Consider the following 13,942-nt stretch of genomic DNA (forward strand, 5'->3'; position numbering starts at 1 on the left):
ATTGAACTTCAAGAGGTTAAAGCCGGTACACACCATGCTTAAATTACCCAAGGGTTTAGGTTTGAAAAATGAAATAAAAAAAAAAATATAAATAGAAATGAAATGTTTAATTTATATTACTAATATCTCATCTAATTAATTAATAATGTTGGGTATGTATTATAGTTGAACCAGTATTCATAAAACAGCTGATTCTGACGTTTCTGAAAATTCCTATATACCAATATAATAAACGTCAACTAGACATGAAAAATTGAAAACTAGATGTCAACAGTATAAAGTAAAGTTATAAACTACATAAAAAAAGGTTATAATTAAAAAATAAATTAATGAAAATGAATTAAATTTTACACACACTTTTAATACAATGGCCCTGTGTAAAAAAATTAGTGTACATGACGTAGTACAAACGTATCGATTGTGTGCAATTTATAATAAAACACTCTTAAAAATCTTAGCGCCAGCTAATAAATCACCACAACGATATCTTTTTTGGGAAAGAGAGCGGAAAGGTGGATATGACACAAAAGAAAAAGTTTCTCCAATTCAACACATTAAATATGGCTTTCAAGAACTTAAGGGTGAAATAAAATTATGGACTCAAGAAGCCAAGGAGACTTTAAAAGCCGATCCTTTATTAATTGCCAGACCAGGTCAGTAATAATTGGAAAAAATTAAAAGGCCTTTCCTTTCATTTAATAAAAATATTGGCCTGCAGTGGCCCAGGGGCATAAGCTTGTGACATGTTGTGGATTTCGATTCCCACTCCAAGAAATTAAATATTTCATATTTTCACTTTTTTGCTCTGGTGTTGAGAGAAAATTACTATCACAATTACAATAACATGTGTTACAATTATAGTCTGAAAAAGGGTAACTATGCTTTATCTGATAACTATATGATTACTTCTTTTGTTGGCTTCTTTTAATTCAATTACAGTACTGTCAATTAGTCAAGTTAAGTTAATATAAAGTACAAACTATGATCAGTCAGAGGCCAGTTGTGGCACAGGGGTCAAAAATATGACTAAACGTGAGTGGTTGTGGGCTTGGTCTCCACTCTAGGAAATGAAATATTTACTTAAACTTATATTTTTTAAAGCAGGATGTCTAAACTTAAGTGAAATATTTATTTATGTTTATATTTCCATTTTTTCGCTTCGGTTTGAGGCAAAATGCAGCATTGAGTTCTGCCACTCAACATGCAATGCCACCAGGATTCGGCAGAAAGTGGGGAACACAATGTCTTAACACTAGGTTCCCTATGCCTACCTTGATGTATGAGGGATACAGTGTGAAGCTGATTTTTTTTTTGATCCCTAAACTTAGCTTGAATTCATATTATGTTGTATTAATATTAATTTACAGTTATATAAAATTTAATCAAAAACAATATTGAGTTAATAAAATTAATTTTATAATTGAATATTTCTTGTGTACTCTATTATATACATACAATGAGAACCATTAAAATTGTTAATTTTTTTCTTAATATTATGTAATTTAATATAATCTTTAGCATAAAAGCATGAAAAAAAAACTATAACGTGATTGCCAAAACAAAACAACTATTTTCTATATGCCATGATAGGTGCCTTTTATATTAGATTTGAAAGGCTCAACTCGAAATTTTCCCAAATTAATATAAAATATTTATTCAAGACTTCATCTTTTATTGTAAAACTTCGCGATTTACGTATTTAGTGAGTAATGTGTCTTTTGCAAGACATTTTAAATTATAATAATTTTGTTAGGTTATAATGTTTTGATAATATTATCATTAGCTAATCATTAAATAATTTTGTTTAATAAGGCAATACGTAAATAATAATAATATAATTACTTTTAATGTATACAAACAAACTATATATTTTGAGTATTTAATAGCATTCGTGTAGTTTAGTACGCGCCTGGCAACTTAAGAACTTTATTTTTAAATTTGACATGTAATTGTAAATGTCAAATTCCTAGCTGTCGGCCCCCGGCTGTCGCTTTCAAAACTTTATCCGTTACGTGACTACAAGCAATCTTTAAGCGTATACATATATTCGGACTGCAAATTTCTTCAAAGTATTCTTTTATAGGGCGTTACAGTTATTTAGTGTTATAGTTAACAAATGCATCCAGGTGCCTAACTGTAGATCATTTTACAATAATGAAAAACGTATTTTAAATAATATAATACTACATATTTCCCAGTTTTATATCTTTTTGATTGCACAAAGGACGAAGGTGTTAAATATACGGACAAAATGCTGTCTTCAAGATCGAGTACTATAAATTCTGAAGGAAGTTTTTTAACTCCTGTATCTTCTGTCGGTGATCTCATGGCATTGTCACCAAAAAGGTCTACGGAACTTTCCGAACAACCAGATGTTACCAGCGATCTATTAACAGGCGATGAGTTTGATAGTGTTTGCGATATTACCATGCAGGAAGTTCCTATGTATGACGACATGTTTATTGATGCAAATAGTTTAGATTATTTGGTAAAATGTGCTGAATCTAATCAACAACATAACCTTGTAGATAGAGGCAAAGAAAGTCTTTTTGTTAAGTTTGATCCTCTTTATGCCAAGCAAATGTTACAAACAACTGATTCTGCTGAACTAACACTTCAATCTTCAGACCAAGACATGGGATATGATACAAGTAGTGCCACTTCAGTTGTAACAGATAATATAATGACTACTCCCAAACATTCTTTATCTGCAAGTGCAGTTTTTCCTAAATGTGGAAAAGAAAAACCAACACAAGTAGTGCCACCTGTTGTAAGCGTTGATCTCCTTAAGGTCAATACTATGGACACTAAATCTACACCAGCACTTATTCGCAGTGTTTCTGCAATTTTACCATCAAGCCATGTAGCCACTGATAGATTAATAAGTATATCAGGAAACACTCCTACAGCTGCGCCGAGAAGTCCTCGTCATAAACATTATGGGGCACCAGAAGTGGATCGCTTACAATCTTTGAGAGTTATTTTACAAAATCAAGATCAAGAAGTCTTACAATTGAGACATGAAAATAGAGAATTGAAATCATCTTTGCAAGATATCGAACATAACTTTTCAAGAACAAAAGAAGAATTGGAAAATAAAATCAAAATGCTAATTGACGAAAGAGATGCATTGTTGGTCAAGGAAAGTAAATTAGTAGAACAAGTTAATGGCAAAACTTTAAGTAATAAACAAATGTGCATAGTTATGGAAGAATATGAGAAAACAATTTCTTCATTAATTGGTGAGCAACAAAAGGATAAAATACAAACAAAAGATACTTTAGACAAGTTAACACAGGAAAGAGACCAAGCATTGAACCACCTATCGAGTATGGAGTTTTCTTTCAATGATCTCTTGACAAAGTATGAAAAATGCAAAATCTTATTATTAGATACTAAAAATAGAGAGAAAGTATTTAATCTTAAAATAAATGAATATGAAGAGGGCATGAAGAAATATGAAGAATTATATAACACTCTAAAACGTGTGACTGCAGAAAATTTAGACAAAGCTAACGAGACACTTGAAAATATTAAAAAAACTCATAATTTAGAATTAACCAAAATGAATGCAGCAATTAAAAAACATGAAATAACAATCTCATCACTTCAAGAATCATTGACTCAAAAGACAAGGGATAATGAGGAATTAACTAGAATATGTGATCAACTAATTAATGAAGTGCGCTGACAATTTGAATTTTAAAAACTTGACTTATTTGATGTCTTTTTTAAATTTGTTTATTCATTTAATTTTCAACTTGCAACTAAAAAAATAACAAGAAAGATTTCTCACATTGTTGTTGAAATTACAATGAGATGGAGTTTTATAATTTTTATTTGTTATGATTTTCTATGGCATTGTCTGAATTTTGACGGGCTTTTTGTGGTGGTGCTTATTAAGGTCTTAAAATTAAAAATTTTTAGATTAGTTTTAGGTTTAAAAATTGTCTGCTTTGCTGAATCTCATGTTTTTCATTAAGACAAATTTTTAATCATTTGGACTTAGTATTATATCTTAGCAATTAAATAAAGACATTTGTATTTTGAAGTATCTGTGAAATAAAAATATTTAAGTAAATACTTGTTTTATTTATTAGAGAGACATACTGATAACTTACAATATATGTAAAGTTTGTTTTAAATTGCTTGTTTGCTTTTTATTTGTGTAGTATATTAATATATAATTATTCATATATGCATTTGAAATTAAATAAACATTTGAAACAATATTTTTTTATAATTTTTGATTACTAAACCATAATGATAATTATTAAACCAAGCTTTACTAATGATAATCCCTTATTTTCTTATTTGATGTATTTTTTAATTCACATTTATTAGTAGCCCAGTTGAAGGATAATAATAATATTCGTTACGCAAGCTACGCTTATTTTATGATTTTGTACAAAATATATATCACGCATAAATTTTAAACTAAATTTTATTTATTTTTAAATTATTGCATTAAAATCAATTTAATTTTAATGCAATATTTTTAAAAAAGCCAAATTTCTAACAACCCCTTTTAATTTTCGTAAATAATACTAATTAACAAGCTAAAATATTATTTTTATATATTATGCTAAGTTTGAAACGTTTTGCCACATACTCGTAAGTAGCAGGCTAAGCGGAAAAAACCCGACGTCCCGTTTTCCACCCGAATTCAAGACGTTGTTTATGAATGGCCGACTTGAGGCTGTACTTAACTCGCCTTCTTAAGTGAAACGAGAATAATTTAATTGTATAATGTATTCATTCCCCTCGAGCCCCCGCAACTATCTCGTGTACACTCAGACTGTCGAAATACGTACTTAAATATCCAAAAAATGTAAAGGAATCATTAACGGCATTTATTTTAGGTGAGACAGATTTGCTGTGGTGTTTCAACGATCCAAAGGTCTTGGACAAATTTATAACAACATGCGACAGTGATCACAATGAGGGGTACAGTTCTTGCGGCTTCGACATGAGCCCTGCTGGACGTGGGTTATTTCATGGCTACCTGGATACAAGGGTACCGAAGGATGGTCGAATAAAAAAGGCAGGTTATTGTGCAATACGATCAAAGCGAATAAGAGTAAGTGTTAATTTAACTATTTTATTTTTTATCACGTATAATTTGATGGGATGGTGTGTATCATCAATCGTGTACGTGTGCCTGAAGTATCGAAACGTCCGGTTAAAAAACATATTTCGACTACTAAGTAATTCATTGAGGCAGTCGTGGCGCAGCGGCTCAAGGGTGTGACTGTAACGCGACGGTTGTGGGTTTGCACTCGAGGAAGTGAAATATTTATTTACATTTATATTTCCATTTCTCCGCTCTGGTGTCGAGGCAAAGCGCGGCGTTGAGTACTGCATCTCAACACGCAATGCGAATAGTGTAAGATACTCCATTCCCATTAAAACATTGCCGTATACTAGGTTCCTAGGTGTGGCTACCCTGCTATGTGAGGAATACAGCGTGAAGATAAAAAAATACAGATTACTTAAAGTGTTACGTTTCAGAAATCTTTTAAACGTGAAAGTACATTTGATTGGAACCTATACAACACGCTCGTCTTGAAAATCAGAGGAGATGGAAGATCGTATTTATTGAATATTTCATGTGAGGGCTACTACGATATTACGTGGAATGATATTTATCATTATGTTTTGTTTACTAGAGGAGGACCTTATTGGCAAATTGCAAAGGTAAATAATGATTTAATTTAGAGGTCGAATTTCGGAAAAAGTCCCCTTGCATTGGCATTTTGACAGTTTTTAGAAAAGTCTAATACTTTACAAGTATATTTTTCTCAACAAAAAGCAATATTAAGCAGAAAAAAATATATGTTTCCACCATACATTTGAAATGGCCGCGAGAACAGTTGATATGCTATATTTGTTAAATTAAAATAAATTGCGGTCGCTCTAAACGTATTTTCGTTAAAAATACGACATATATAGGTAATAGCTTTTTCATTGATGATGTTGCCGTGCCATCCTGATAAATTAAATTCCTAAATGAAGGAGCCTTAGCAGCTAGCACGCCAAGACACCAAGTTTACATCTGATACTTGTATCTCGTCAAAACCATTAATGTGAGATGAGAACCAAGTTAAATGTTAATTAATGAGTTATTCTCGACTTCACCGACTATAAAAATGGGAGATATGTGTGGGTGCCGAGATCTGTGTTATTTGGGATAAAATTCTTTGTTATATTTCCAAGTTACTTTCAATTTATATTGATATGTAGTTTGGTGCCTGGTGGTATATTTGGACCTAGAATTTTATCCCGAGTGAGCACAAAAATGCCGGTTATTGACCTTATCGTATGAATTACATCTTATATACTAAACGAGCTAAGAGAAACCTTTTAAAACTTAACAAACGTGTTTGAGAGCTTGATATGGGATAAGTACATGTGTCATTTTCAGATTCCATTTTCAAAATTCATTTTGGGGTCAAAAGGCAGAATTCAAGATAAACAGACACGTATGCGATTGGACAGAATTACACATTTTGGCATATCCTGTGGTGACAAAATAAATGGAGTATTCAATCTGGAAGTTGAATATATTGGTAAATATGCTTGCTATTTAAAGATACGTGTAATTGTACATTGGTGTTATAAAAATAATTTATTTTTTCAGGCTTAGAGTTCGATCCGACACACAACGAAGAATTCGCTTATGAAATGTATAAAACCGACAGATATATTGTAGGAGTGTGAAAACTGTAAATACTTAAGTATAAAATATTACTATATATAAAATATTAAAACGGTTTTTTATTGTTCCCTTTTATTTTATATTTCACAAATTTGATTACAATGTTATCAAAAACTAAAGGTTAATTTTGTATCCAATTTATTACTGAAGCAAGATAATGAAAAATAAAGTGATTACATTCAATTATTCAATACAGATTTACTTTGATAGATACGAGCGATATTTTACACTCTTAAAATTGAAGGGACATACAAGGGTGCAACAAGCACACAAAGGTGTTTTTGTTTTATTAGTGTTCTCATAATACTCTTCACGCATAGATGTAATAAAATAATTATTCTGCTGTTTTGTCTTATATTACTTATAAAAAATAGATAAAGAATCAGTCTAGAGCTTTTGGGATTTGTATACAATATATTTTTAATCAGCATCAAAAACCACTTAAAAATATGTTTTATAGGAAACTATCAGGTAAATTAAAAAAGAGCGAAAATGTATTTTAAGCAAACAAACAGATTGTAAAACTTGAGTCTAATCCCCTTTCTCCCCATCGTCATCGCCTTTTATAATAATTTTACTAGTATCTATTGTAGATCTAACATCATATTTTTTTTCAATTTCAGACGGCAATAGCACGTTTGATGTTAATGGTGCAAAAGTAACATTATCTTTATCAATGTTTGTGTTTTCCTTGTGCTTAATCTTAAGTTTCTTGTCGTTTTTTTTCGTTTCGTTTAAAATTAACATTTTTATTAATTAAAATTAAAAATTATCGAAACTAATTCAAGAGATTGACTGTATCTTAACCTTAGAATACTAAATCTATCTTAAAAATACGAAGCCAGCCCCAGGAAAAATGTTCTTGTAGTTTCTGTGCTAAAGTGCTTTTCTTATTCTTGTATCTGGGTGTCATTTGTGTGATGGTTATAATATGATGAAGACTACTATATCTCACTAACTTTGTGAAGTTATACGGTATACCATGACCATTTTCTACTTATATACGATTTGTAACTCCGTAATATTATTTTACTTAATTGTCCCGATTTCGTTAAGATTATGAGATGTGAATTATAATAATGTTTATGATGAAAGCGCACAAAAGCTAGAGATGTTTCGGCCCGTATTTATAAACCGCTCTCCACTCTGAGATCGACTTAATCGTGCTAAAAGATTGTACCTTATTTAGTAGCAATATTTTGCTAGAAGGAATTAAATATATCACTATTAAAATGTACGAGTTAAATACTGCAGTCTTTTGTATTTCTGACTCCCAGTGCTTTCCGCGTTTTATTTTTTGCATCTGTTACGTGTTATTTAACTGACAGCTAAATTAGTTATCTATTTTTATTTACGAATCTGTGACATATTCTGAATTCTGATGTCATCCATCCGTCGACCATTTAGAGAAAAATTTTGAGTATAATACCATAAAAAGTGAATTATTGTGAAACAGTGTTATGCACCTTAAATGTACTGAAAAATATTTTTAAAATTGTTGTTCTATTAATACACGAACCGATGGAAATATTTATGATATAGCGAACTTATTATCCTAATTCATTATTCCATGCGTGGGATGTTTACAATTATTTTATTATATTTGTAAAAATTTTCTAAGCAGCAGGTGAGCTTCAAATTAAATTTGATTTATTTCATAATATATCTTATCATATTTGAGTAATATCGTTTCATTAACGTCATTAGTAATGTCATTGTCCTTGGAAATGCATTCCTTTATATGGTTTTAGGAGAGGATGTCAGAAGAAAAAAATCAGAAAATAATAGCGATTTAAAATAGTGCAATATAATATTTTGTGTAGATTTTGTAGAGTACCATGTCAGGTACAGAGCAAAATATAGTTAATTCTATGCAACAATTGTCTGTGCAACCAACAAATAGTGGCCACACAGAGAAACCTACTCAAGTTGTAACTCCAGCTGTTAACAGAAGCCAGCCAGCTGCGGCGAAAGTTACTCCTGTGAAATCAAATACAGTTTCTCCTGCAATAGCTACTATTGATAGGCTTCTAAGTTTGGGTGTTAATATTCCTCCACCACCACCAGTTATTACAAGATCATCTGATATGGATCCTCATACTCTGGAACAGTTAAGAGCTGTTAAAGAGATGTTAACTGCACAAGAGGAAGAAGCTCAAAGTTTGCGAGATCTTAATAGGGAGCTACGGGAGCGTTTGGAGGATTGTGAAACAAAAGTAAAGAAACTTTCAGATCAAAATGAAGAATATGCTGAGAAAGAAAAAACTCTATCGCAGAGAGTTGCTGAGAAAGTAAGAAACAACAAACAGATGAGTGTTGTAATGGAAGAATATGAACGTACAATATCTTCATTGATAGGAGAAAGAGAAACTGAAGCTAAGAGGTGGACTGAGGAGAGAGGTACACTATTGAGGGAGCGAGATGAAGCTGCATCCCATTTGGCTTCTATGGAGCATGCTTTTAATGATGTTCATACAAAGTATGAGAGATGCAAAGTAATTATTCAGGGATACAAAAGCAATGAAGAGACTTTAAAAAGAGCAGTCGAAGATAATAATGATGCAATTCAAAAATTGGAGGCAAGATATGAAACTTTACGGCAACATGCCATGCAACAACTGAATAAAGCAAATGCAGAATTAGATTCTGTGAAGAAGTCACATCAAGCTGAAATTTTGAAATTAAATGCTATGCTTAAAAAGAGTGAAGTACATGCATCTTCTTTGCAGGAATCCTTAGCACAGAAAATTAAAGATAATGAGGAGCTTACTGCCATCTGTGATGAGCTGATAAATAAAGTGGGATAATTATTGGAACACCGCATGCATTGACTAACTCATTAACATTTTCATTGAACTAACAAACATTATTAGTATTGTAACAACAACATTAGAGCATCTACTAATCCCTTACAATCATTCTTAAGTATGATTATAACATTTACTTAAAGCAAGTAACTACTGTTACCATTTCATAAAAATTACATGGTATTTAATGTATAATTATTCTTAGTATGTGCAATTCAAATGTCATTTTTTTATTTTTGTACAATTATTAAAAAATATTATATAGAATTTAAGTTTTACCTAATGACATTATTATTTTTTTATTCTTTGTGAATTGTGTCATATCCCATGAATTCAAAATAAAGCAATTTATTTGGTGCTTTGCTGAAATTTAATAAGTCCTCTCTAAGCTTGCTTAACAATATTGTATTTTTCATGAAAAATATTATTTATGACTGCTAATTCATAATTTTGTGAGTATCATTTAGTGAACTCTGCATTAAATCCAAAGATTTATTTAAGAATGTGGTCATAAATGTTCGCTAATGGTGCAAATTTTGTGTTATCATCATAATTGGATATTGTCTATTTTTTAACTCTTTTGGATATTGTTTTCAAAGAATTACTTTTCTTGTGAATATTCAATGCATAATTGATACTTATAAAATGTTTGCTGCCATAAGTGATTGATTTAAACAAAATATTAATATATAAACTTGTAATAATAAGTGTAGTTTGTTATTTTTGTGCTTTCTAATATTTACCATAATTATTATTTTGTGTTATGATCATTGTAAGTTCTAAAGTATTAGATACATGTTGAAGGTACCTTACCCGGGCTCTAAATTTTGCTTGTTGATTGATCTAGTCTTAATACTTATTTTCAGAACAGTTAATACTTTCTAAGAGATTATGAAGTATAATGTTTAATATATAGTGACTTTAGATATAAACACTGCTTTTTTACACACTACATCACACCTTGACCTTGCATGAATCATTTGGCCTAATCTAGCAAGAGATATTCTAAAATTTTGTTCCTATATCCATAATCTCCACCTTAGTATGAGATAGTTTATATTAAGTATTCAATATTTCGATTTATATATAATATTAATTTATTAAAATGTATTTGGTTGTATAGTGAGTGTGCCTTTATAAAAAATGAACTCACCATCCATTCAGTCCAATGTAATAAAACAGAAAATTATTACTAATTTTTCTTGAAATTTGTAATATAAAAACTATTATTAGGTATAGTAACGGTAGTGTCCAATATTTGGTAGTACTATTGACAATGCAAAAATATTACAGCTTGTAATAATATGGCATTATATATTGGAATTTGAAATGTATTGTAAGAACAGTACAGATAAAAGAATGAATGAAGTCTTGACCGTCTGTCTATTATGTTGGTATATGATTTATTTCTTATCTTATAATGAAATTTAAAATTAACTTATCAGTTAAAATTTGGCTAACAAATAATAACAAATAATTCCTCTTAACAAATATCGACATTCCACATATTATTTTTGTACATGTTTTATGGGAACTGAAATTATTTTGTCTTCATTTTATGGCATATGTGATTAATTTTCTCGATTTGACAAAATTTTATAAGCAATAGTATACAATGCTCTTCAAAATTATTGTTATATGGATTTGTTTTGTTTAGTTAGTCTAAGTATAATTTTGTACTTTGTCATTTTTTATATGATACATATATATTTTATGCATAATGCGCAGTTTATTCATGTGAATACAATGAGGAAATAAAAGTATCCCTATTTTATACATATTGGGCATTTATTTAACCACATTATAACATTTCTTAAAATATAACATTTATTTGCAGATATTTTTATCACTTTATAACTGATTTGATTTGTATTATTTCACAAATTTTCAATTCATTACTCTTAGAATGAACACAAAAATTGTTTATAAATATATTTTTCTTTCAACTCATAATTTCTTTTTTAAAACTTTATAAGTATCCTTACTAATTAAATAACTCATAGCTGACACAATAGTAGATGCAGCTGTTAGTCCACATAGTGCTTTTAATGCTGGATGGTCAATGTAGCCAAAAACTGGTGAGGCCAAAGTGGTGCCTACCTGTAAATATTATCCTCTTTAAATAACAACATCACATCACAATATATATTTTTTGAACCCTGTATCCCACATATAGCCAGCCAGACAGGGAACCCAGTATTAAGACCATTTTTTGCTATACGCAAAAAATTCGAAACATGTGTTGAGGTAGCAAAAAACGAGATAATTTATTCCCCCAAGTGAGAATCGAACCCAAAACCGTCGCGCTTACAGTCAGACACTTTGGTGCTGCGCCACATTGGCCTCAAATTATATATATATTTATTAAAAAGAGCTAAGAAATATTTAAAAATTCGACCATATATAGCATAATTTTAAAAAAGTGCCATGGCCTCTTTAAGGAAAACAAGATTATTAGGAGCAAGGACTTTACCAATAACAGCTGTAATGCAGTATTCATTTTGCTAATGAATGTAGGTGCAAGTTGAGCAGTTGCATGAGTTATATCAAAATACCTACTGAGAGTCTTCTGCAATAGAAATAAAAAAAACAATAAAAACATCAAATTTATAAGATCTGACCCTAATTATAATTGATAAACATAATAATAAAAATAATTTGATTATATTTAACTTTACACTATTCTGAAACTTCACATTTAGTGCAGAGTAGGTTACTTTGTCTTCCAAGAATAAGTCAATGTAGATAATTCATTCTCCCGAATGGGGATTAAACCCACAACCATCACCTTTACGGCGGCATCCCTGTCATTGCACTATAATGACTTCAAAAATGTATAATATTTTTAATGATAAATTAAAACTATAAAAAATTGAATAAATCTAAAATATACTTACTGGAGGTGGAAGACTAATGTATCTAATAACAAAACCAGCTGCAACAAGTGCTACATCACGAGCGACTATAAGCAGTGTCAGTGGCAAGGGTATTAAATTTTGCCATGTCAGTGTAATAAAAAGAGTAGCAATAAGAACTTTATCAGCCATAGGATCCAAAAAGGAACCCATCTTGGATGCTTGACCTTCCCAGTTTCTTGCTATCCAACCATCTAGCTATAATTAATTTATATATTTTTTAGTTATATTGTGCAAATAATGTAGCAGGCACAGTCCATGCCATCTGCCACATCTAATGTTATGACACTCCATGCCCTACTTTCCAAGAATTTTTTGAGACATTGCTTGTTGACTAATGGAGTTGGAGTCCACACTTTATCATCTTATTAGAATGAGGAAGTGAAAATAGTCTTTTGTCCCCAAGTGAGAATTGAATTCACAACTAAAGTCACAACAACAAACATCTAAAGCCTGGCACCATGCTGCTGCACCACAACAACTCCAATTTTATTTACTTTTTAAAAAAATCTACATCATATTTATATAGATTTGTTTTAAGATATTTCAATACAGGAAAAGATAAAAATATTAAATATTATTAATAATTCGTTTTTATTTCAGTTTAATCAAAGCTTACCAAATCTGTAATTCCAGCAAATACTAATAATCCCAATGCCAAATTATAATTGTCCTGTAATATTATATAGCCTAAATAGGGTGACATAATTATTCTAGTAACACATAATATGTTTGGCACAGTAAACACATTTTCTTTCTAAAATAAAAAAAAAATATATATATTAATGTATAGTGATAATGTGTACATTAAGATTTATAGAGTATTATAAAATACCTCGACAACTTCTTCAATTTTTTCTCTCATTTTAGCTTTAGTTTCTAAAATATCTTTGACTAAATGATCTTTTTTTACTTTTAGTTTTTGACCTGTTAATTGTTTTTGTTGCTTTAAATCACGAACTATTTCTACACCTTTTTGACGAATTCTGTGTTCAGTATCTTTAAACTGTTCTTTTTTCTGCTCAAACACATCCTTTATAGCATCAGTTTTCTTTTCTAGCAAATGCTTTTTATTGTCAGTAGAATATACACAAAATAGTGAAGATATTTTCAAAGGGGATACAATAATTCTCCTCATAGCAAGAATATTTTGAGTATTAAGTACTCTATATTGACAATTATTTATACAACTTAAAGGATAAAGTTGCTTTAGATATGTACAAGTCTTAAACCTCATTTTAAAAGTATATTCTAAAATTGAATTATTTGCACAAGGAACTAATGAAGCTGGTAAAACGAATATATATATATTATTTTTAAAATATTAAAAAAAATTATAACTTTATCGTCGGCATTCGATAAGTTTATTTCGAGCCGGAATCCAGATGACTTTGACGTTACCATGTGACATTATTAAGTCGTTCAGAAAATTGTGAAACGTAAAAATTCCGACACTGATCGTCTTTTAAATTAATTTAGTACATTATATTTATTTCCATTTT

At 30.1% G+C, this 13,942-nt stretch overlaps 4 protein-coding genes across 4 annotated transcripts; 3 read left to right on the top strand and 1 right to left on the bottom strand.

Moving 5' to 3' along the window:
- Positions 1-250: 250 nt before the first annotated feature.
- CIA30 (complex I intermediate-associated protein 30) lies at positions 251-6,770 on the top strand. The gene is made up of 5 exons (XM_085189195.1): positions 251-653; positions 4,863-5,080; positions 5,512-5,697; positions 6,425-6,569; positions 6,641-6,770. The coding sequence occupies exons 1-5, from the start codon at positions 368-370 to the stop codon at positions 6,718-6,720; spliced, it is 915 nt and encodes a 304-aa protein (XP_085045321.1). The 5' UTR covers positions 251-367; the 3' UTR covers positions 6,721-6,770.
- On the top strand, positions 2,109-3,700 carry LOC146536831 (uncharacterized). The gene has a single exon (XM_085189191.1). It carries the CDS (start codon positions 2,252-2,254, stop codon positions 3,689-3,691), a length of 1,440 nt encoding a protein of 479 aa, XP_085045317.1. The 5' UTR covers positions 2,109-2,251; the 3' UTR covers positions 3,692-3,700.
- A 1,285-nt stretch (positions 6,771-8,055) lies between the features above and the next one.
- Positions 8,056-11,303, top strand: LOC146536832 (transforming acidic coiled-coil-containing protein 3-like). Its single transcript, XM_085189194.1, has 2 exons — positions 8,056-8,345; positions 8,470-11,303. Exon 2 carries the CDS (start codon positions 8,557-8,559, stop codon positions 9,523-9,525), a length of 969 nt encoding a protein of 322 aa, XP_085045320.1. The 5' UTR covers positions 8,056-8,345; positions 8,470-8,556; the 3' UTR covers positions 9,526-11,303.
- A 36-nt stretch (positions 11,304-11,339) lies between these two features.
- On the bottom strand, positions 11,340-13,815 carry CLS (cardiolipin synthase). The gene is made up of 5 exons (XM_085189193.1): positions 13,276-13,815; positions 13,060-13,197; positions 12,423-12,638; positions 11,999-12,094; positions 11,340-11,625 (listed from the first exon to the last, which is right to left on the bottom strand). The coding sequence occupies exons 1-5, from the start codon at positions 13,675-13,677 to the stop codon at positions 11,473-11,475; spliced, it is 1,005 nt and encodes a 334-aa protein (XP_085045319.1). The 5' UTR covers positions 13,678-13,815; the 3' UTR covers positions 11,340-11,472.
- Positions 13,816-13,942: the final 127 nt, after the last annotated feature.

This window comes from Heliconius melpomene, chromosome 8 (assembly GCF_056956725.1).
Source record: "Heliconius melpomene rosina isolate 202511_hmr_F chromosome 8, ASM5695672v1, whole genome shotgun sequence".
Classification (NCBI taxonomy): Eukaryota; Metazoa; Arthropoda; class Insecta; order Lepidoptera; family Nymphalidae; genus Heliconius; species Heliconius melpomene.